At 40.4% G+C, this 21,224-nt stretch overlaps 4 protein-coding genes across 6 annotated transcripts; all 4 read left to right on the top strand.

Annotated features, from left to right (window-relative positions):
• Positions 1-85: 85 nt before the first annotated feature.
• LOC126789078 (uncharacterized) lies at positions 86-2,948 on the top strand. Of its 2 annotated transcripts, none has more exons than XM_050515137.1 (4): positions 86-722; positions 2,092-2,209; positions 2,300-2,565; positions 2,660-2,948. In XM_050515137.1, the coding sequence occupies exons 1-4, from the start codon at positions 139-141 to the stop codon at positions 2,679-2,681; spliced, it is 990 nt and encodes a 329-aa protein (XP_050371094.1). In that variant the 5' UTR covers positions 86-138; the 3' UTR covers positions 2,682-2,948. The 2 variants fall into 2 exon arrangements, with proteins under 2 accessions (XP_050371094.1, XP_050371095.1); XM_050515138.1 differs by having other exon boundaries at positions 2,300-2,569.
• A 3,032-nt stretch (positions 2,949-5,980) lies between these two features.
• LOC126789080 (BES1/BZR1 homolog protein 4) lies at positions 5,981-9,439 on the top strand. Its single transcript, XM_050515140.1, has 3 exons — positions 5,981-6,439; positions 8,247-9,004; positions 9,091-9,439. The coding sequence occupies exons 1-3, from the start codon at positions 6,224-6,226 to the stop codon at positions 9,092-9,094; spliced, it is 978 nt and encodes a 325-aa protein (XP_050371097.1). The 5' UTR covers positions 5,981-6,223; the 3' UTR covers positions 9,095-9,439.
• Positions 9,440-15,562: 6,123 nt separating this feature from the next.
• Positions 15,563-19,488, top strand: LOC126789075 (uncharacterized). The gene is made up of 7 exons (XM_050515135.1): positions 15,563-16,212; positions 16,575-16,814; positions 17,091-17,180; positions 17,316-17,465; positions 17,692-17,816; positions 18,147-18,276; positions 19,224-19,488. Exons 1-7 carry the CDS (start codon positions 15,661-15,663, stop codon positions 19,347-19,349), a joined length of 1,413 nt encoding a protein of 470 aa, XP_050371092.1. The 5' UTR covers positions 15,563-15,660; the 3' UTR covers positions 19,350-19,488.
• Positions 19,489-20,193: 705 nt separating this feature from the next.
• On the top strand, positions 20,194-20,905 carry LOC126789085 (uncharacterized). Of its 2 annotated transcripts, none has more exons than XM_050515144.1 (2): positions 20,194-20,356; positions 20,498-20,905. In XM_050515144.1, exons 1-2 carry the CDS (start codon positions 20,285-20,287, stop codon positions 20,750-20,752), a joined length of 327 nt encoding a protein of 108 aa, XP_050371101.1. In that variant the 5' UTR covers positions 20,194-20,284; the 3' UTR covers positions 20,753-20,905. The 2 variants fall into 2 exon arrangements, with proteins under 2 accessions (XP_050371101.1, XP_050371100.1); XM_050515143.1 differs by having other exon boundaries at positions 20,434-20,905.
• Positions 20,906-21,224: the final 319 nt, after the last annotated feature.

Here is a 21,224-nt window from a genome sequence, read left to right as displayed (position 1 = left end):
GTTTTATATAAGTTACCACGATATCAAGTAAAAATAAAAAACAACCACATTGAAACTCAAACTCAAACTCAAACTCAAACTCAAGAGACAAACCCATCTTACATTCGCAGTTTGCTAAAATCCTTAAAACCCATCACCATGTCTCTCTTCAGAACTCTCCTTAAACCCCAAAACCCTCACCAACCTCTCTCATTCTCCTCCATCTTCCTCAGACCCCTCACCTCACTCGAACCCACAATCTCAACCAAACCCACAAAGCCTCTATCCCTCGTATTCAAAGAGGCCGTCGGACTATCCCCGAAACCCGAATCCTCCTCCGACACCGAAACCAACGACGACCCACTCAAACAGAGCCTGAGGGAGCTCAAACAAGAGTTCAAGACCCACCCAAATGCCGCCCAAATCAATTCCAAGGCTGGCAGAAACAAACCCGAGAATCCAAAGAGTCGGATCAGCTTGTACGCCGTGTATACGAATAAGACGGCTGAGGGTGAGACGGGGAAGAAGGTGATCAGAGAGAGTTCGGAGGTGTGTAAAGAGTTGTCGCCGGAAATGAAGATGGTGGTGAGCTATTTGTACAAAGAAGGCTACTTTTCCAATGCTACATTCTCATCTTTGTTTAAAGATAAGTTGGACTTTGATTGCTTTAATAATAGATATAGCCGTGGGTATATTAAGTATGCTGCGGAGAAGTTTGGCAAAGACAAGCAGGAAATTGTAAAGTAAGTGTTTTTACCACTGGATTTACTGCTTGTTTGCTGTTATTTGCTACTGTTAGTTGAGTTTTATGCTTGTTTTCTTGAAAAATAGAGGTGATAAGATATTAAGATTAGGGTGGTTTAAATGTTGTAGTTCTTGATTGTTTACGTTTCCATTTCATGGAAATGGGTTTCATTCTTTCTATAGTCATGTTAGATGTGTTTCAACTGCTTATTGCTTTTGAAATCTTTAATATCATATGATTTTGACCAACCAATGGAGAACTGTTATTTGAGTTTCAAACTGATAATGTGCTTGTGGAATGCCGGCCTTGATACATATCTTGGTGCATAAATGATAGAGGCCTCCCGGCATTGATATATTAAAAATTGATGCTGATGATGGGAGGGTCTATTATGTTTGTTAGTTCATCAAGGACTCTTATTTGGCACATAATCGGAAGAGGAAAATGAATTGGGGGTTTAAGTTGGATACAGTCTGTGAATATCATTCTCTTATAGCTTTAGCCGCCTAAGATATATTCTAGCTAGTATTTCCATCATTTCGCTCTAACATTACTTTTAAACTTGACTGTTCCAACTGATAAACTGTTATTTAGTTAATTGGAAAATGCTCGTGGTTAATTGAGGTGGCAACTGCTTCACTAGCAGAGGAGTTGTTTTGTTTGGGAGGAAATTTTGCATGACTGGAACATGGACCTATCTAATATTAACATTATCATTTTCTTATATATGATCAACTTGGCAATGGTTTTGTTTGTATGGAAATGTCATACAGTTTCATCAATCAATCCACAGGGTCTTGAACTCTTGATTGGCATACTCCATGCAGATTGTGGGATCAATGTGGAGCTAAAATTCTCCTATTCTGAATAGAGTGATTCTGAAAAACTATAAGTTTTCTATTAGTATCTATTACTTTTCTTTCACTAGATATTTAGGACACAGTTTCCGACCATGCCTAGTATTTACCAGACCTTTTTTTTTACTGAGACTGATTTGTGGACGTTTAATATTGAGTAGAGAAGCCATAAATAGGAATACAGAAGATGAAAAATTCAAAGTTTGAACTACCCTTTTGTTGCCTACTTGCACCATTCTTTCAACCCTAAGAATTGAAACAGCAATTTACAGCAATCTGATTGAGTCATGAGCAGCAATTGGGTCTTCCCCGTTTTTTTATTTCTGAGTTGTAGACCATTATGCCCCTTCAACTACATTCAAGAAATGCATTTCAGTTCTTGGGACTTTAGTTTCTGCTTTCATCAATGTCCTCCAGTTTGTTTGTGTCTATTTTTTTTTTTGCTGGTAACTTAATTTGATAATCCTAGCCGTGTGACCGTGTCTGTGATCTTAACATTTGGTTCTCCAGATGGTTATCAGGGAGCGACTTGAAAAAGGTGGCTCTCCTTGGTTGTCCTTCACTTGTAAAAAATAGTGTTTTTGCTGCTAAAAGATTGCGCAAATTCTTTGAAATACCAGAAGAAACTGTGAGCCAGTTCTCCTGTCTTATTATTTCTCATCCTCTCACTTTTTTTTATTTGTAAGATTATTGATGCCGTGTTTCTACTACCTTCCAGGTTTGTTCAAATTGTGTCTTGCGAGAATCTTGCAAGTTTGTGAACAGAAGTGTGTGGGCTCCAACCAAAACCACGAATGTGGGGAGAGGGAATCCCAAGAATTTATACCTGGCTGATGTTATGCTTACTATAATGTCATATGCTTTGGAATCTGTGCCTCCGCAGCTGGTTGTGACGGAGGATATAAAGACTTCTGTTGGTCGATTGCTAAAGGAGATTTTGAAGATGAGTCAGACTACTACAGGAGGCACACTAGATTGTTCAGAGTAGGTTGCTTATTCTCTTTGGTATTTTACTTCTTCTGGTTTCATATTGTTTACTTATTCTTCTGAACCTTCTTCGGTTTAAATGAGGGTGCAGGACTGCAGGTCTACAGGATTGAAGAAAATGAACCAATTTCGGTAAAGTTTTCGACAACTGGATTGAGCATGCACAAGTCCGTGAATTTGATTTATAGATGTCATGTTTGATGTTCTATATGCTTGTCTTGATCTATGCTCTACCTAAGGCCAAAGACTTGAAGCTAATCTATGACTAATGCAATTTCCGGAGGTAACTTGTCCTCTGTAGAAACCATAATCCAGTATCCCCGTGTTAATGTGAAACTGTTATGTTGGATCAGTTGGATGGATCACATATTCTTTCCTTACTCTTACGTCTTCGAATCTCTATAGTGGATTTTACACTAGTTTCTTAATGTTCATCATTATTTGCTTGTTTTTATGTTGGGGGTATCCAGGATCTTCTGGTATGCCGGCATCTGACCGCCCATATATTCAGTTCTACTCAAGCAGTACATGTATGCAATCTTCTGAGTTCTAAACTGTCTTGAGCATTATATTTTATATTGTTTTTAAGATCACAGACCAACTTCAGTTGTTCCCTTCTGAGGTACATGAATGGTGATTAAATTAGTTCAGGCCGTCTAGCTTTTAGAGTAGAAGCTTAAAACTAATCTGATTACGTGAATCTTTGTGATTTTGGATTATAATTTAAGCACTCTTTCGTCATTGATCAGCATTACCTATTGGACTGTGGTTGACTAGTCCTTTGATTTGGAAACATGCAAGTCAAAATGCTGGAATTATTAAGAAGTCTAAATAGGGAGGTCGGCTGTTATCATTTTCTAATGTTATCTTGAACGATTTGGATTTCTCGAGGGATTTGGAGAACATGAGGCTTGTGTCTGTTGTTACTTGTAAATGACCATGTTAGCTCAACTAACGAACATATGTGACGAGTTTATATGTGTTGGAGAATTGTATCTTTTTGGATATGATCCCGGTTCCCTACTTCGATATGATTCCGATTACTAATTGCAATTGAACTTTCATTATAGTACGTAACATGAGATTTCTAGGGTTCATCTGCAGTACATTGTTGTATGTTATACAACAATTTTTTGCAGGCAAAAGAAATGAGAATGTGAGATGCAGAGGGGCCGTGTGTGAAGTTTAGGCAGGGATTTGCTGTATGCATGGCATACAGCCGCGCACAGCAGATTTTTCCAGATTTCTATGCCATTTTGGGAGTGATGTCGTGACAGTACGAGTTTGAATCAATTAGCCATGTCAAGATGAAATCCAACATGCCAGAATCTACACTTCTCTTGCATCACCAAATGCGGTGCAATTTGTGTATAAACCATAATCTAAACGTGATTTTTTATTGTTCGAACATTTTTATGCGATAATTAGCGATGCTGCATTATATTACACTATAAACTAATGCAAAAAACTTATAATTCAAAGAATGCAAATATCATAAGGCTGTCCAAGCCAGAACAACAAGAAACAAATTGAATCTGTTGAGAAACACCAGAGGGTGCGTTGACTGGTCTTCACTCGTTTTTGCACGCGTGCTTATGTTCTTTCTTCTTTTTCAATCTATATATTCACATCGTTTTCTATTAATAAAGTAAGAATGAAATTCTAATGGTTAAGTTTTTAAACTACTAAAAAAACTTAAAATTTATTAATTTTTACAAAAAATAATAGTATCGTAATTTAGACATGAAACTAAAATCCACACCACCCCATATGATTGTATGGGAGAGTAGAGAAAAAATTGAGAGATTTTACATGCGCGTAAGCGCTGGTATGAAGGCTAGTAAAATGATAAAATAATACCCTTTGCAGCACCCAAGGTCCCAGTTCCTCCACAACTCCATCCTCTTTGCGAGTAAACACCACGATTTGTTCCAGCAAGTCGTGAACCTGCGTCATGGGTGGCCTTGTGGCATCCATGACCCTAACACGTGCGAAAGATTACCGCGTGGTAAAAAATAAAATACACTAAGGACCAGTTTGACACCAATGTGAGATTTTAAAAATATGTGTTTGCAGATTTAATTAGCAACAACTTTTAAAAATTTCATTTTGTAGCTTTCATAATCTACCTAAAAATATGTGTTTGCAGATTTAATTAGCAACAACTTTTAAAAATTTCATTTTGTAGCTTTCATAATCTACCTAAAAGTTGCATTGGAGTTCGTTAATCTAAGAAATAAGTTAATTTATCAAACACTTTAATCAAATTATTTGAGAATTTAAACTCATAATTTTTGTCAAAATGTCACATTGGGCTTAAGTAGGACAAAAGACTGTTATAGGACCGGAGCACAGATGGTGGACATGTGTGAAATGGGTTTTGTCAGAGTGACGGTTGCGAGGAGAGAGAGAGAGAGAGAGAGAGAGAGAGAGAGAGAGAGAGAGAGAGAGAGAGAGAGAGAGAGGAATGAGTATAACCTCCGTGGGTCAACTTCCAGAAGTCGCCATGTGCATTCAGGTGCCCAATTTGAAAGGTTTTCCTTCCACGATTTGGATATGTGGATCTATCATCTATATGAATTTCGAATTTTCACACCTCATGATTGTTGCAACTATGGTTCATTGTTTTTACGATTGCAAATTAGTCTGAATTTTGAAATACATAATTATTCATAGAGCATGAAATCAATGATTTGATTATCGTCTAAAATATGTGACACTAAAATATCTAAATGTTACGTGAATATTGTATTACATGCATAATTAAAACATCATCTCTTTGTCAAATGGTATGAGATTCGACCATTGTTAACAAGAAGATTGTTTATTTAGATTGTACAATTTTTTTAAGTTAAAAGATGACTTCAACACAATCACGTTTTGAACAAATGTTTCAAGCAAGCATGGAAATTGGTACCACATTACATGAATTGATATACAAATAGCGGAGGAAGTACGTAGGGATCTTGTTGATCTCAGTTTTCTCTTTACTTCATGACATTACATGAATTGCGAGTATTAAGATCCCTTATGTTTTTATTACAAAAAGTTATACAATCCCTATAGAGATCTCTTCAATTTTGATGTTACTTTACTCCTGCACAATCTGGAAATCAATGATATTGTTGGGATGAAAGAATTTCAAGTAGCAATTTGAAAGATTTCCCTCACAATCAACATGTGATCTTAGATTGCTCTTAATTTGCACAATTGCGCCAATAGCCTTTAACAGTTCTATCAAGCGAAACAACATTATGGCATCTCAGTTTAGAAATTTTCATAGGGGACCTTTTCATATCATCTAATAATGGCAGCCTCGTAAAATACAAGTAAAACAGGAGCGAATACAAACCCGTCGTCGCCTCCCTATGGAGCAAACCTCTCTCATTTCATACAAACCACCTCTTTCACTTGCCATCTTTTCCCGGGTTTCATCAAAAGTAAAAAACAGCCACATCCCCCATTTCCGATTTCATCATCTCAACCCGACCTGATCCGATCCGATTTCCCAATCCTTCACAAACTGCAGCAGCCTCCGATCACTCCAATTCACTCGGAAATACGCCTGTGTTCCGTCTACTTCCAAAATCGCTTATTAGAATCTGAGCTCGATCAGCTAGCTTCTTCTGTTAAAGCGCAGTCGTTTTGCTACGAGATGACGTCAGGCACGCGGCTGCCGAGCTGGAAGGAGAGAGAGAACAACAAGAGGAGAGAGAGAAGGCGAAGGGCTATCGCGGCGAAGATCTTCGCCGGACTCAGAATGTACGGCAACTATAAGCTCCCCAAGCACTGCGACAACAACGAGGTCCTCAAAGCTCTCTGCAACGAGGCCGGTTGGACCGTCGAGCTCGACGGCACCACTTACCGCAAGGTAAATCAAATTGTTTATCTTCGTTCTCCATCAATCCTCATTTCTTACCCTTATCGAAGTATTAACCTTATGCTAATAGCTCTTGAGCTCTTTAGACCTATCATTCTAGAATAACGCAATTTTCAGTAATTTTTTTCCCATAGTTTTGGAGAGTTCTAGTTTCAACTATGGAACACACCGCAAAAACCGTGACTAGGTTTCGTCGTAAATTTTTCCTTAGCTCCGGGAAGTTTATATGTTTGTTTTTCCGGCGATTAGAGCTAACGTGCCTAATGGAAACGGCGTATGTTAGTTAATTGGGTGGAAGGGAAACCTAACGTGCACTGCCGGCAGCGTGCCGTGAGCCAGGGTGCGCTGTCGGGAGGGGTCAGTTGCTAACTTGCACTGCCGTTAGGAGGCGCATTTTAGCGGCGGCGCTGTGGGGTTAGATTCTTTTGCTTTTGCTGCGGTTTTTTACTACTTTTTCGGCTGACTCCGGCTTACGTTTTAGATCTAGTCAGCTCTGTTTTTATGTTTGATGGCTTTTTATTTTCACTTTCCCTTTTGTGTGTGATCACTTTTGCGCGTGAAGCACAAGCTTCTTTTTTTTTTTTTTCTCTCTCTCTCTCTCTCTCTCTCTCTATGCTATGCTCTGTTTGGCCGCTCCCCTGTGATTATTATTCTGAAACACCTGAAGCTATGCGGATCTCGAGGCGTGTGGGAAGATGTCCTTTTTCTTTCTGAGCTTGTTTTCAACATTTGCGGCTCAGATTTGCAGATGCTTTTAACTGGAATTCTCAACGTTCTGTGATAAGGATATTTCAGGCATTTTCAGTGATTTTCTGTATGTTACTGGAGTGAGTAAAGTAGACATGGTCAGTGCTTTTACCTTGAGATCAGATGATGGTAAATTTGACTGCTGTACCTCTGCAACAATTAGGACAATGTTTTGCATTGGATTCCCTATTGTTCATGGTTGCTACTAACTGGGAATTTAATCTCAGTCAGTGAGGGGAGAAGTTCATGCTCTTAATTTCCTTTTTCTTTTCTTTTTTTTACTTGCTTTCTTTATGAATCTTGACATGGTGCCATTACATTCATATCACACCATTGTTCCCTTAGATAAAAACCAGAGAAGAAAGCTAGAAGGTTATGTGTAGAGTACTAGAGTTACAAGTTCAGTTCATGTATCACAGCCAATGATCGGTACTTGAGTTGGAAATTCGTTATAGCACAACATTCGTCATGATTATCCTTCAGAGGACATGTAGCAAGTTTAATTTGTTGCTGATGCTTCATTTTCAAAATATTGCCCTGATGCAGTTCTAGAAATATGGCAGTCTTGAATTATAGTTCATCAGTGAAATTTAGCATTGCCCTTGAGGTTGAGTGATTGCTTTTCAATACTTGACAGGATGTATAACCAAATAGATTATAGGCGCGCTTCATATTTTGTGACTTAGAATTAAGCAAACTGCTGATACTTATTCCAACCAATGGGTGGTTTAACTGTTTAAGTGTCATGAAACATGCATGGATATGAAACATATTGATGAAACATGCATGGATATAATGACTTGGGACTTCAGATGAAGAGCAGCGTCATTTCCCTTTACATTAGGTGAAACCAATATATATAGGTGATCTGTTATGCTTTCCTTTGGGCAAGCATTGCTTTGTTATTAACCTAATCAATATGCTATTCCTGGAACTTACATCTCGCTTTCTGCAATTTTCTGTCCAAATATGTGGTTATTCATACTTAAAACCTATTCAATATGCTAGTTTTTTTTTGTTATGTGCCACTAATCTTCTTAAAGACTTGCAGGGATGCAAGCCTGTAGAGCGTATGGACATTGTGGACGGATCAACAGCTGCTAGTCCATGCTCATCTTACCACCCAAGTAACTATGCTTCCTACGATCCAAGCCCTGGCTCATCATCCTTCCCTAGTCCAGCATCATCCTCCTATGCTGCTATGCAGAATGTTGATGGCAGTTCCCTTATCCCATGGCTAAAACATCTCTCATCTGGATCCTCTTCTGCCTCCTCTTCCAAGCTACCAAATATTTACATCCATGGGGGCTCTATCAGTGCTCCTGTCACTCCTCCATTGAGCTCTCCAACTGCCGGAACACCCCGAATGAACACCGACTGGGACGAACAGTCTGCACGACCAGGATGGGGTGGGCAGCAGTACCCCTTCCTGCCATCTTCTACTCCACCAAGCCCTGGCCGGCAGATTATTCCTGATCCCGAATGGTTTTCAGGGATTCGGATTCCCCTTGGACCAACTTCTCCAACATTTAGCCTTGTCTCTTCAAATCCATTTGGGTTCAAGGAAGAGGCTGTAGCTGGTGAAGGCTCTCGAATGTGGACTCCTGGACAGAGTGGGACATGCTCTCCTGCCATTGCAGCAGGTTCTGATCACACTGCAGACATTCCAATGTCTGAAGTGATTTCTGATGAGTTTGCATTTGGATCGTGCAACACAGCAGGCCTGGTTAAGGCATGGGAAGGAGAGAGGATTCATGAAGAATCATCAGACCATGATTTAGAGCTCACTCTTGGGTGCTCAAAAACCAGGTATGGTGAAATGCTCTTTAAGTTCAGTTTGGTGGATCAGATGTTCAAGTTGCTAACTTTTCTAAACTCGCACCATTTAATTACAGGTAAACGATTGGACAAAGTGAACTTGAACCATGTAGCCATGGTGCTCTAAAAGAGGGGCTCAAAGTAAGATATCACTAGTTACTGTATGAAACTATGATACAGAGTTCTTGTTGTGCTAATCCAGTTGAGCAGTAGTCGTTGCTTTGTTTCAATTTTATTTATTTATTTATTATTTTTTTAGATCGTATTTTCTTCCAAAATTAGTTAGTTATTTCTAGGTTTGGGGTGTGTTACAACCCATAAGTGATGTCTTGTAACCCAATATCATTGGAGAAGGACTGGTAACATGTATGAATTTGGCTTCTGCCTTTAAAAGAAATTGGGGGTGTAACTCAGTATGAACAGAGCATTTCCTTCTTGGCCTTTGTATATTGTTTGACATTAGTATCTGTTTAGTAGCAATTGGCATGGCAATTTAGTTATCTGGTTGACCGCTTCCCTCTCTCTTTTGGTTGTGCATTCCTTTTATTACTACTATACTTTGGTATTATATATAGAAAGAAATCACTTTATATAGACAAAGACAGCTGCTGGTTTGGACTAAACCACTACTGCTGGTTTGAATTTTTCTTTTAGAGTTCACCATTGACCACGTATCGTGTCTTGAGTCTTGACTAAAGAAAGAAACTAGTGTTTAATGATTGTGATTGTGATGATCTCTGCTGAGCCTCACAGTCCTTGTATTTATATGAGTGTGTTTACATAAGTCATACGCTAGGTTTACACATGATAGACACTGCGTAACAACTATACAGCTAGTAACAAATCAAGAGATAACTGATAGAGATTATAGATAACTATACAATTAGAGTTTCCTTTGTATACCAGGAGAAGGGAGAGAGATATCTTCTCACGCATCCTTATCATCAGTTAGTTGTGGCTTATCACTCCCCTGCAAGTTGAGTGGCCGAGGAAGGACAGGAAGCTTGTTGACAAGGAAATGAAACCGTGTGGATGACAAGCCTTTGGTGAAGATATCTGCAATCTGATCAACTGTGGAGACAAATTTGACTTGTAACTCTTTTCGGACAACCTTCTCCCGAACATAATGATAATCAACCTCAACATGCTTAGTACGAGCATGGAACACCGGATTCGAAGCAATAGCAATGGTGGACAGGTTGTCACACCAAATAGTAGGGGACTGGAGAAAAAGACTAAGATCACGAAACATAGAACGCAACCAGGACAACTCTGCAGCCGTAAACGCGAGTTGTCTATACTCAGCCTCGGCACTGCTCCGAGACACAGTTCGATGTGTTTTTGAACTCCAGGAAATCAAATTAGGGCCAAGATAGACACAGTAGCCGCCAGTAGATTGTCTATTGTCCGGATCACCAGCGTAGTCCGCATCAGAGTAAGTGCTAATGTAAAGTGAGCCAGGCTGATACTTGAGACCATAATCAATCGAAAACTTGAGATAGCGTAGGATACGCTTGACGGCAATCCAATGCGTAGTGGTAGGGGAATGCATGAACTTACACACCTGATTAACAGAATAAGAAAGGTCGGGTCGTGTAAGAGTGAGATATTGAAGTGCACCAACCACACTTCGATACTCAGTGGGATCAACCAGCTTTTCTCCAGAATGAAGACTCAATTTCTGACCAGAAGCAGAAGGCGTGGCACATGGATTAGCGTCAAGCATTTTGGTTCGAGTGAGAAGATCATGCGTGTATTTCTTCTGTGTGAGATACAGGGATGAACCATCATACGTTGCTTCAATACCAAGAAAGTAATGAATTTTGCCGAGGTCCTTCATAGAGAATTGCTTGCTCAACTCAGAGATAAGATGTTGAAGATAAGAAGGATTGTTGCCTGTAATCAGGATGTCATCAACATAGATTAGAAGAATGAGAAACACACCACCCTCTGCATATGTGAACATGGAATAATCAGAGAGAGATTCAGTGAAACCCAAGTTTTCCAAATAATCTGCAAAACACTGAAACCACGCCCGAGGAGCTTGTTTGAGGCCGTAGAGGGAGCGTTTAAGTTTGCAGACATGATGAGGATACTCTGGATTGACAAAACCAGCAGGTTGTCGCATGTATACATCCTCAGACAAGTGACCATGAAGAAAAGCATTGTGCACATCAAGTTGACGCACTGGCCAGTTGTTTGAAACAGCTAGGGCAAGGACCAGTCGGATGGTGGAGTGCTTGACAACTGGACTAAAGGTCTCAGCAAAATCCAGTCCCTCTTGCTGATGAAATCCATTTGCCACAAGTCGAGCTTTGTAACGCTCAATGCTACCATCTGCCTTCTTCTTGATCTTGAAGATCCATTTACATGGAAGCACATTCAGAGTAGGAGAATAGGGAACCAAATCCCAAGTGTCATTGTGATCAAGAGCTCGAATTTCTTCTTGCATAGCTTGACACCATGATGGACTCTTAGCAGCCTTAGAGTAACAAGATGGTTCTGTGACATCATGAGTTAGTGTAGCAAGCATAGCATATTTAGGGTTTGGTTTAACAATGCCATCTTTCAATCGAGTTTGCATAGAATGAGCATTGTCGCGAGAACATACCTGACTAGTATCTCGTGCAACCTCCGAGGTAGATCGAGGCAAAGTCACAGACTCTAAAACCACATTAGGTGAAGATTGTGTGGGTGTGTGTGTTTGTGAAGAAGACTCAGTAGGAGGAAGTACAAAAGATGGGACACAGTAGAAGACATAGGAATAGAAGGTGAATTGTGTATATGTGGTACACGTGAGGGAACATCATGCAGAGATACAAAGTAAAGAGAGGAAGAGGACATACCAGCAGCAGTGGGGGATGTGAGAACAGCCTTGCTGAAGGGGAAAGAAGATTCATCAAATATGACATGACGAGAAAGATAGACCTTATGTGTATCAAGGTCAAGACAACGATAACCCTGATGATTAAGAGAGTAGCATAAGAACACACACCTTGTAGATCTAGGTTGAAGCTTAGACATAGTGTAAGGGCGAAGATAGGGATAACATGCACAACCAAATGAGCGGAGGAAAGAATAATCGGGTAACTTGTTGAACAAGTAGAAGTCTGGAGTTTGATTCTTGAGAAGAGGAGAAGGCAACCTATTTATCACATATAGGGCTGCGTTGCAGGCTTCCACCCAATATGTTGGTGGCATGTGAGCATGCACTAAGAGAGTTAGAGCAGTGTCAACAATGTGACGATGCTTGCGTTCGGCAAGACCATTTTGCTCAGGGTGTTTGGGACAAGCAAAGCGTTGATGAATACCGTATGATGCAAGATACAACTTGAAGGCATTAGAAGTGTACTCTCCACCTTCATCACATTGAAATTGTTTGATAGAGTAAGAAAATTGTTTTTCTGCATACACATGGAACTTTTGAAAGATAGAGAGGGTTTCACTTTTGTGTTTCATTGGAAACAACCAGGAATAGCGTGAGTAATCATCAACAAACAAGACATAATAACGATAACCCTGCACGGAATAAGTTGAACACGACCATACGTCGGAATGAATTAATTCTAAAGGTTTACTTGCATGAGACTTGGACAGTACAAATGGAAATTTTGTGATCTTCCCCTGAGGGCATGATTGACAAAAAGAAAGAGTCCTACTGCCGGCAAGAGGCACGGCCTTATTTGACAAAACTTGAAATAAAGTCCTAGGAGAAGTATGCCCTAATCTGGAATGCCAAATTTGAGCAGAAACTTGTGCACCTACGAAAGCAAAATGTTGATGTCCTAAATCGTTATTTGGAAGAAGCCGCAAGGGATAAAGGCCATTCTCACTAGGTCCTCTAAAGAGGATCTTCCCCGTCCGGATGTCCTTGACAAGAAAAGAATCAGGATAGATTAGTAAGAAACAATTATTATCAGAAGTAAAACGATGAATGGAAAGAAGATTCGATGAGGCATTAGGACAATGCAAAATTTCAGAGAGTTTAAATTTGTGACTAGAAGACAGAAGTGTATTAGAACCAGTATGAGCAATGGACAACTCGTTACCTATACCACCGACACGATCATTGCCTGGATACTCCCTCGGATTATGCAGATTTCCCAAGTCAGGAGTAATGTGGGAGTTAGCTCCACTATCAAGCAACCAAGTTGAATCAGCTGCAGTAGAGGTAGAAGCAGACATAGCACTCAGCCTACGAGTGGGGACACGCCCTTCATAAGACATGTTGAGCCTGTTGAAGCAATCAAGGGCAGAATGACCAACTCGATCACAAATTTGGCATGTAGGCCGGATGAAAGGGGTGTTGTGATGACTATGTGGAGCTGGTCCAAGAATAGAACCACCTCTGCCCCTGTTGGTGGAGAAACCTCGACCAGTACCGCGGGTAGCCGTTGTGTTGTTGTGGTTTCTTGGAGCATAAGGAACAAAGGACCCACGACCACGACCTCTGCCGCCTCGAGTACCACCGCCAATGTGCATGGCCTGGAAAGCAGTGGGGAGAGAATTCACAGCAAGAGCAGCTTGTTGATGATCTCAAAGGCGTTGTTCAGCAGAGAGAAGGAGAGCTTCAAGGGAATCGTATGTGATCGGAGTATCACGGGCCTGTGCGGAACTCACTGTTGTCTCATACACGGGTCCAACATTGTTCATAATTATGGCAACAAGATCCTGGTCTGTCATTGGGCTGCCTGCAAGGGCTAGATTATCTGCAATAGAGTTAATCCGATCAAGAAAGTCGGAGATAGACATGTTACCCCGTGTTGTACGTAAGAGCTCTCCACGGAGTTGGAGAATACGATTCTGGGATTGTGAGGCAAGACGACGAGCCAGAGTTTTCCAGGTGAGTGCAGAGGAGGTCGAGCGTGACACCGTAGCTAGAATCGCAGGAGTAAGCGAATTATTAATCCAGCCAAGGACCATCTGATCAGTGGCAATCCATTGCTCAAACTCTGGATGTACCTCAGAGGTGAGCTGTCCGGCAGCATCTTGTTTGAAACAAGGAGGACATGGAATGGTGCCTTCAACAAAACCCATAAGGTTTCGACTCTTGAGCAAAGGCTGAATCTGGGCCAGCCATAGAGGATAGTTATTCCTGTCAAGTTTAATGGACAGAAAAGTAGAGATGGAAGGAGGTGGATTGTCTGGAGTGGTGCGTGAGGAAGAACCGATGGTGGAGCCAGGGTTGGTGGGGACTAGATTGGTATGGGGAGGAGGAGGTGGTGGAGGAAGATCATCAGCCATTGTTGGAGGATCGAAAAAAAAAAAAAACTCAGTCGTTAGACTTAAGCTCCTGATACCATAAAGAAACTAGTGTTTAATGATTGTGATTGTGATGATCTCTGCTGAGCCTCACAGTCCTTGTATTTATATGAGTGTGTTTACATAAGTCATACGCTAGGTTTACACATGATAGACACTGCGTAACAACTATACAGCTAGTAACAAATCAAGAGATAACTGATAGAGATTATAGATAACTATACAATTAGAGTTTCCTTTGTATACCAGGAGAAGGGAGAGAGATATCTTCTCACGCATCCTTATCATCAGTTAGTTGTGGCTTATCATTGACTCCCTTAATTATTTTCAGATCTGAAAGGTTCAAGCAGTTTTGTTCTTCTTTCAGAATTCAAAATATGTAAACTTGAGTATAACATATAATCATCATAATGTTTGGTGTATAAAAGCGAGTGCTAAGATCGACTTCTGATTCCAACCTAGCTGTTCACCCATGCACATGTGCGCAGTGCATTTTCTTTGCTGTTATAAACCAACGTAAGAGATCTGGATCTTAACAACCTGTACTATCTAGGAGAGTCTCTTATGTTGTTTAACTTGTTTTAAGACCAAGAGCAGGAGGTACCACATCCAAGAGTGCAGTATCTCCTATATGATAGACCTTAGTAGTTAGTAGCATGAAGGTAACAAGAGCCGTTTAATTAGGATTCTTTGCAATGAGAATTCCATCAGAAGTTATAAATCCACATCTAAATATTGTGACTTTGACGGTTGAAGTTGTTTTGTCTCAAATGAATACTCATGTTGAAGAGATTAAGTTCATTCTTTAGCACTCATCCTATTTCCAGTTATCTTGTTAGCTGCTTTGCTTTAAGCTCCATAAATTACACCGCCACTTTGAAGCACTACTGGTTCATCAAAACTCTACAACATAATCGCCTCGTCCCACGACCGCGAGTGACGTTAATGATTCAATGCATATATCCTTCTGCTAAACCGTACGACTACTCTTACATCATATATAAATCAAGTTTTCATTACTAACTCCTACTCAACAAGCTAAGCATGTCCAGCGTGTTTCTTTTCTACTGTATTTGGATCGGTGATTTGCACTTGGTCTGTGACGCCATAAACATCACCCCCCCGGTGAGACCAACATCCCTCTCCCAATACAAATCCACCTATCCTCAACGCCACACATCCCCACATCCTCTTTACGTGGCATTAGCTGAATCAATGTGCGCATTCAAAATCACCAATTTTTTTTTTAAAACCCTAAAACACCCATACTACTGATACGTCGTCGTTTTCCCATCACCTCATTTCCTCTCAACCCCAGAAAAGCTCAGACCCTTATGAACAAGCTCCGACTGATCCAGAGATAAAAGCTCCAATCTTTGACCCTTATGTCGGTCGAGAGATCCTTCGAGGCATGGGAGGAGGTCCAGCGCCACGGCCAGGACCTCGCCGATCGCCTCGCGCAGGGCTTCACGGGCCTCATTCAGACCCGGATCAATACGCCGTCGTTTCCCTGGCCGGGCCCGCAAAACTCCAAGCTTTTCGACCTCGAGTTCCCGACGCATGACTTCGTCGGGAAGAGGGAGTTCGTCGGTCTGGTGGCGGGGAGTCCCGGGATGAATGGGGTCTCGGCGATTATGGACATCGGGAATAGGATAGGGCAGGCCGGAGCCGAGTTCGGGGCGTGTTTGGATGGGATGGTGCAGCAGTTCTTTCGGAGCTTGCCGGTGCCGTTTAGGGCTGAGGAGAGTGGCGGCGGCGGCGTGGCGGTGAGGGTGGAGAAGGAGATGGTTAGGGCTGTAAAGAGTGGGAAGGAGGAGGTGGGGCCGGTGGTGAGGGATGGTAGGGGTGTGGAGAGTGAGTGTGGGTCGGATGGGCTGGTGGATGAGGAGCTTGCTGGTTTGAATTTGAGGTCTGCTGGGCTTCTAGGTAGACCGCAGGTAGTCTTTTTCGATCAGTTTCATTGTATGTTGTTGTTATGTAGTTTCTCGTGTTTAATTAGGTGGAATTCATGTGTTGTTTTTGTTTTGGAGCATGATTTAATGTCATTAATTAAGCCACGTGGTGCCGCGCAAGTGAATTTGCTTATGTTATGTTGTTTTGAGTATTTCTTTTCGAGGGCGCTGTTGTTTGTTGTTATAAACTTGAGGGAGTGCCTGGAAATTTGTGTTAGGTGATTATTAGTTGGAGGGTTTATAAGTTCATTATTCTTGGAAAGCTAATGATGGAGGCAAGGTTTAGTGGATAGTGAAAGCTATTATGGTGGCTGATTTTTTTAAAATGATGGTTTATTTGAGTGCAGGGTATTCTAAATACTTCAACAACTTACGATAGTAGAACACGTGAGCTAGAAAGCTCTTTGATTGCAAGGGGAGACTTGTGGAGAGTAGAGGCTTCTCAAGGGAGTTCAACGTCTAGGAATGGCAATTCATCACTGTTTCTCGTTCAGCTTGGACCGGTTCTCTTTGTTCGTGATGCAACTCTTCTTTTGCCGGTGCATTTGTCAAAGCAACACTTGCTTTGGTATGGTTATGACAGGAAGGTATGACCAATTTTGGTTGGCTATAGGGTCTTTTGTTATTTGCAGCTGAAAACCAAACCTATTCAGACACTTGAACATGAACCCTAGCTGTCCATAGACATTACAAGCTTGGCATTACATCTTATAGTTTTTTGGTTGTTGCTCATACTTTTCTTATTTCTATGGCGGCTGCTCTCTACTTATGGTGATGGTAGTACGTTACATTTCACTAGATGGTTCTCCAGATTTTCCTTTTTCCTGTTCTGTTCTCATGTGCGCACGCACTTTAATTATCAGAATGGGCTGCATTCTCTCTGTCCGGCAGTGTGGTCAAAACACAGAAGATGGCTCTTAATGTCAATGCTCTGTTTGAACCCCTTAGCCTGTGTAAGTTAATTACTCAGGAATATGTCTTTTGTGTTTATCTCTTCATATGCTTGTTTTCTTTGTACTTGCCAGCTCTGTATTTCAGTGTGAGGTTATAAGTTCTCATATGCTCTCTCTCTCTCTCTCTCTGCGCAGTCTTTTGTTGATTTACAGTTTCCAAATGGGCAATTCACATATGTGTCCGGGGAAGGGCTTACTACAAGTGCTTTCTTACCTCTCTGTGGTGGTCTTTTACAAGCTCAAGGTCAATATCCTGGAGAAATGAGATTCAGTTATTCTCGCAAGGTTAGGTTACATACTAGTCGAATGATTTTGACAATAATAATCAATTATTGTAGATTTGTATAGTACTTTTATTGCTGTCATTGTATAATCACAATATAATGTGCACTATACATCGTGCAATGCTTCAGTCAGTTCATTGGATCTAAAATGGAAAATTCACAATATTTTCTTAGGAGATGGCCATTGGGGTTTATTCTAATGATGATAATTTGAATTTTTTCTCCAGAATAAATTTGGAACACGTATCACACCAATGGTACAATGGCCAGACAAGTCTTTTACCCTGGGTCTTTCTCAAGCCTTGGCTTGGCAGACATCGGGTCTCATGGTGCGGCCTACACTTCAGTGCAGGTTAGGTTTATGCCATCTCTATTAATCTACATGTACTTAATTGTCTTTCACCGTATAAAATTATTTTGTTGCATTCAAGTTCTATGTTGAGGTTTTACTAGAGGTTTTTATGTTGATACTCATATTCATCTCCCACTGATATGCAAGCTCTTTCACATTTATTTATATATTTGTGTGTGATTCCTTATGTTTTCAACTCTTGATGCACATTATGTACATTCCTTCTAAATCCAGCAAGTAGCAAGCACATCTGTATCACATTTTTGTTTGCTTTCACATTGTTCGCATTTGGTGTTAACATGTGTCATGTTTCAAATTCGCTATTGTCAGTTTATTTCCTACATTGGGGGGAAGCAATCCTGGTTTGCAGGCTGAACTCATTCATTCGGTGAAGGAGCAGCTGAGTCTGATATGTGGATGTTCATTTGCAACTCATCCTTCTGCTTTTGCTTCAGTAGCTGTAAGTTATTGCTGGCACCTTCTGTATCATGTAATCATCTCTAGATATTTCTTCTTTTCTTGTTTCTTCGTAATAAATGCCGAACAAAAACCAGTTTATCTTTAGGGAGTAAAACCTGCACTTATAATCATCATCTTATGATTTTCTGGAACTGTAAATCTTGGAATGGCGGTGGGAACATTTATACCAACTTGTGAATGGGCTTAGAAATGTGGTTGAAATTCTCTTTGGCTTGGTATCCAGGTTTTTGGGAAATACTACGGAACTAATCCGATAGGAATTGTTTTTGCTTAACATGGTATTATGGAAATATTTTAAGAGAAAATGGCGTGGCTACATATTTTAAGAGGTTGAATAACAACTAAAAGCATGGACGAGTAGGGGCAGATAGGGATGAGGGAGACTTGGACAGAAAAGTAGGTTGAGACTAGACATTGAATTGGAAAGAAGCAGACTCTTAAGACGGGGTATTCAAAAATGAAAGTAACAGAAGAAAAGGGGGTGGGATTTGATGTGAGTTATAGGTAATTATGTACCATGCAAAAAGTAGTGTTATTGTTGTATGAATTATATACCATTGTCAACTTCATTATCTGTGTTGAGCTGAAGCATGATTCATGTTCTTTGGCATATTTCGCTGACACTGAAGCTTTTCCATCTACCTGCAGTCTTTAGTCCTTGTGTCATGCACAGCTATGAAACATTAGTTTAGACTATGCCCTGGAACCTTTCCACTTCTACCTGCATTATTTATGATATTAGGCCAGATACATATACTAAATATCATATGGCTCATCAGCGTTTTGTGTATAAATTTCTCAGGAATTTAAATTTAAATGCTCAATGTAGTTGATATGCTGTTTGTGTGTTTTTTTAATATATATTTCTCTATCTATTAACTTGTTTATTCTGACTTTGTTTTTCTTTGTTTGATCTTGCTGATGCAGGTTGGCAGATCCAAGTGGAATGGTAATGTTGGGGGCCCTGGTGTTGTCTTAAGAGTGGATACTCCACTTTCAGATGTTGGTCGACCTTACTTCTCTGTTCAGATAAACAGTGGTATTGAGTTTTGATTGTTTGTTTAAACCCCATGGTTTGCAAATGTAAGTGTATATAATCTCAAGCTCTGTAAGACAATACCACATGTGAATATATAAATCATCTTCTGCTAATCATACCAGTGTTCCCTGTTTTCCTGTATTGGGAGCTCAATTCTTTTTTCTAACTAATATAGATTTTTTTTTGGTTAAAAATCTTTTATGTATGCTTGTTTGATTCTTGATATTAAAAGTTATGGCCTTTAAAAGATGGTAATCTGTCCTTGTACTCGCTTCCATAGAATTCTAGAAGGATGAAGTGCTTAATAGTAGCAGTAAACTTGCAGTGTCCAATGATGAGTTAGATAACTATGAAGTATAACTGGGCTTTAGTGTTTTTTTTTTGTACAGTTTACTTGGTACAGTATTATGTAATTAGCTTTGGAGAAGAAAAAAAAATTCATAGATGTATAGATGTTCCATTCATACAAGTACAATTTCTAACATGAGTTGTTGACTTGAGGTATAGTCTCCATTCTGCATGAAAGGTTAGAGGAAAATATCCATGTCTTGAACTGGATAAGGACAAGATCAGCACACTTTATTCACGTTTTCTATGAAAATGCAGCACCAACTGGGACTAGCTCTGCTGGTATTCTTCTATGAAAATGCAGCACCAACAGGGACTGGCTCTGCTGGCAGACTTGGATCTTATTCGATTAAGATGCAGGAGCCATCTCCTCATGGTCCTTCAACGCCATTATCTTCTTTTATGTCTGAATATGATATTTGGGCGTTTAGTGTTTCTACTGATCACTTCTGGTCTCCCACCTGGGAGAAGCATAGGTCTAAAAAAGGCTAGGATGAACATCAGCTCTGCCAAAAATGATACAATACTTGTCCACACAAATATTGTTCTCCTCCAGTACCACACAAGTCTTTTCAATTGGGAAGTTCAGATTGGAGGAGTAATGATCCGGCATAAACTTGAGGTATTCCTCCACCATGGTGGAATTCGGCTCTTTGCTCCAGTTTACCTTCAAGTAAGCAGTTGGCTCAAGTCCTTCAGTGTGTTCATCAATTTTGATGTTTAGCACTTGTGTTTCTGATTGTATACCAGCAATAAGAGGAGCACTTCTCAGAAAGGTTTGTACGTAGTAAATTGGTCGGCTTTTGAATTGCAGCATGCATGGATGGCTCGAACTATCAGTGACATTGTTGCTGACAAGAACTCTACCTTCACCTTGAAGCAGAAACAGATGGGTAAGTCACATATTTTCAAGCTTGGGGGTAATTTTTCATGTCCCATGTCTGGTATGTTGCATTGTTTGATTGCAAATCTGGACTGGATACTTCAACGACATTCCATTTGCGCCATAATCCAGATTGACAATCAGAAAATGCAACATTATATGGCAAGAGGTTCAAATAGACAATAAGGCATATTAGTTAGAAATAAGCATGCATTGTAGCATTTAGCACAAGCCAGGTCAAGGTTTAGAGTCTAGAACTTACTTGAAAGACACCAAGCCTGTGATTGTATTCCGAGTCGGGCACTGTCAAGGAAACAGTCATCTGCAATTTGTGACCATAGGGTATAAATCCAACACTAGAAGACATGAGTGGGACAAAAGCTGCCGGACTTGGCTTGGTGTAATCGAAGTTGAGGGTCTCTATAGTTTTAATAGGCTTCTCAACCAGATGCTTCATCATATACCCACTAACCACAAATCCAGATACCAGCATCCCCAACAGTATGAAACACAGATCGACCTGAACAATGCGAAACTTACATTCACTGCCAGTGACTCTTGGGTTCTTAATCCTCCACACAGCTGAAGCAACATTAGCATGCCACATTCTCAACAGTATTGTCATCACGTATCCTCTAATATGCCCCAAAGTTTGGAA

The sequence above is a fragment of the Argentina anserina genome, chromosome 3 (assembly GCF_933775445.1).
Source record: "Argentina anserina chromosome 3, drPotAnse1.1, whole genome shotgun sequence".
Classification (NCBI taxonomy): domain Eukaryota; kingdom Viridiplantae; phylum Streptophyta; class Magnoliopsida; order Rosales; family Rosaceae; genus Argentina; species Argentina anserina.
Note: the sequence above shows the minus strand (reverse complement) of the source record. Positions and strands in the feature narration are given on the sequence as shown.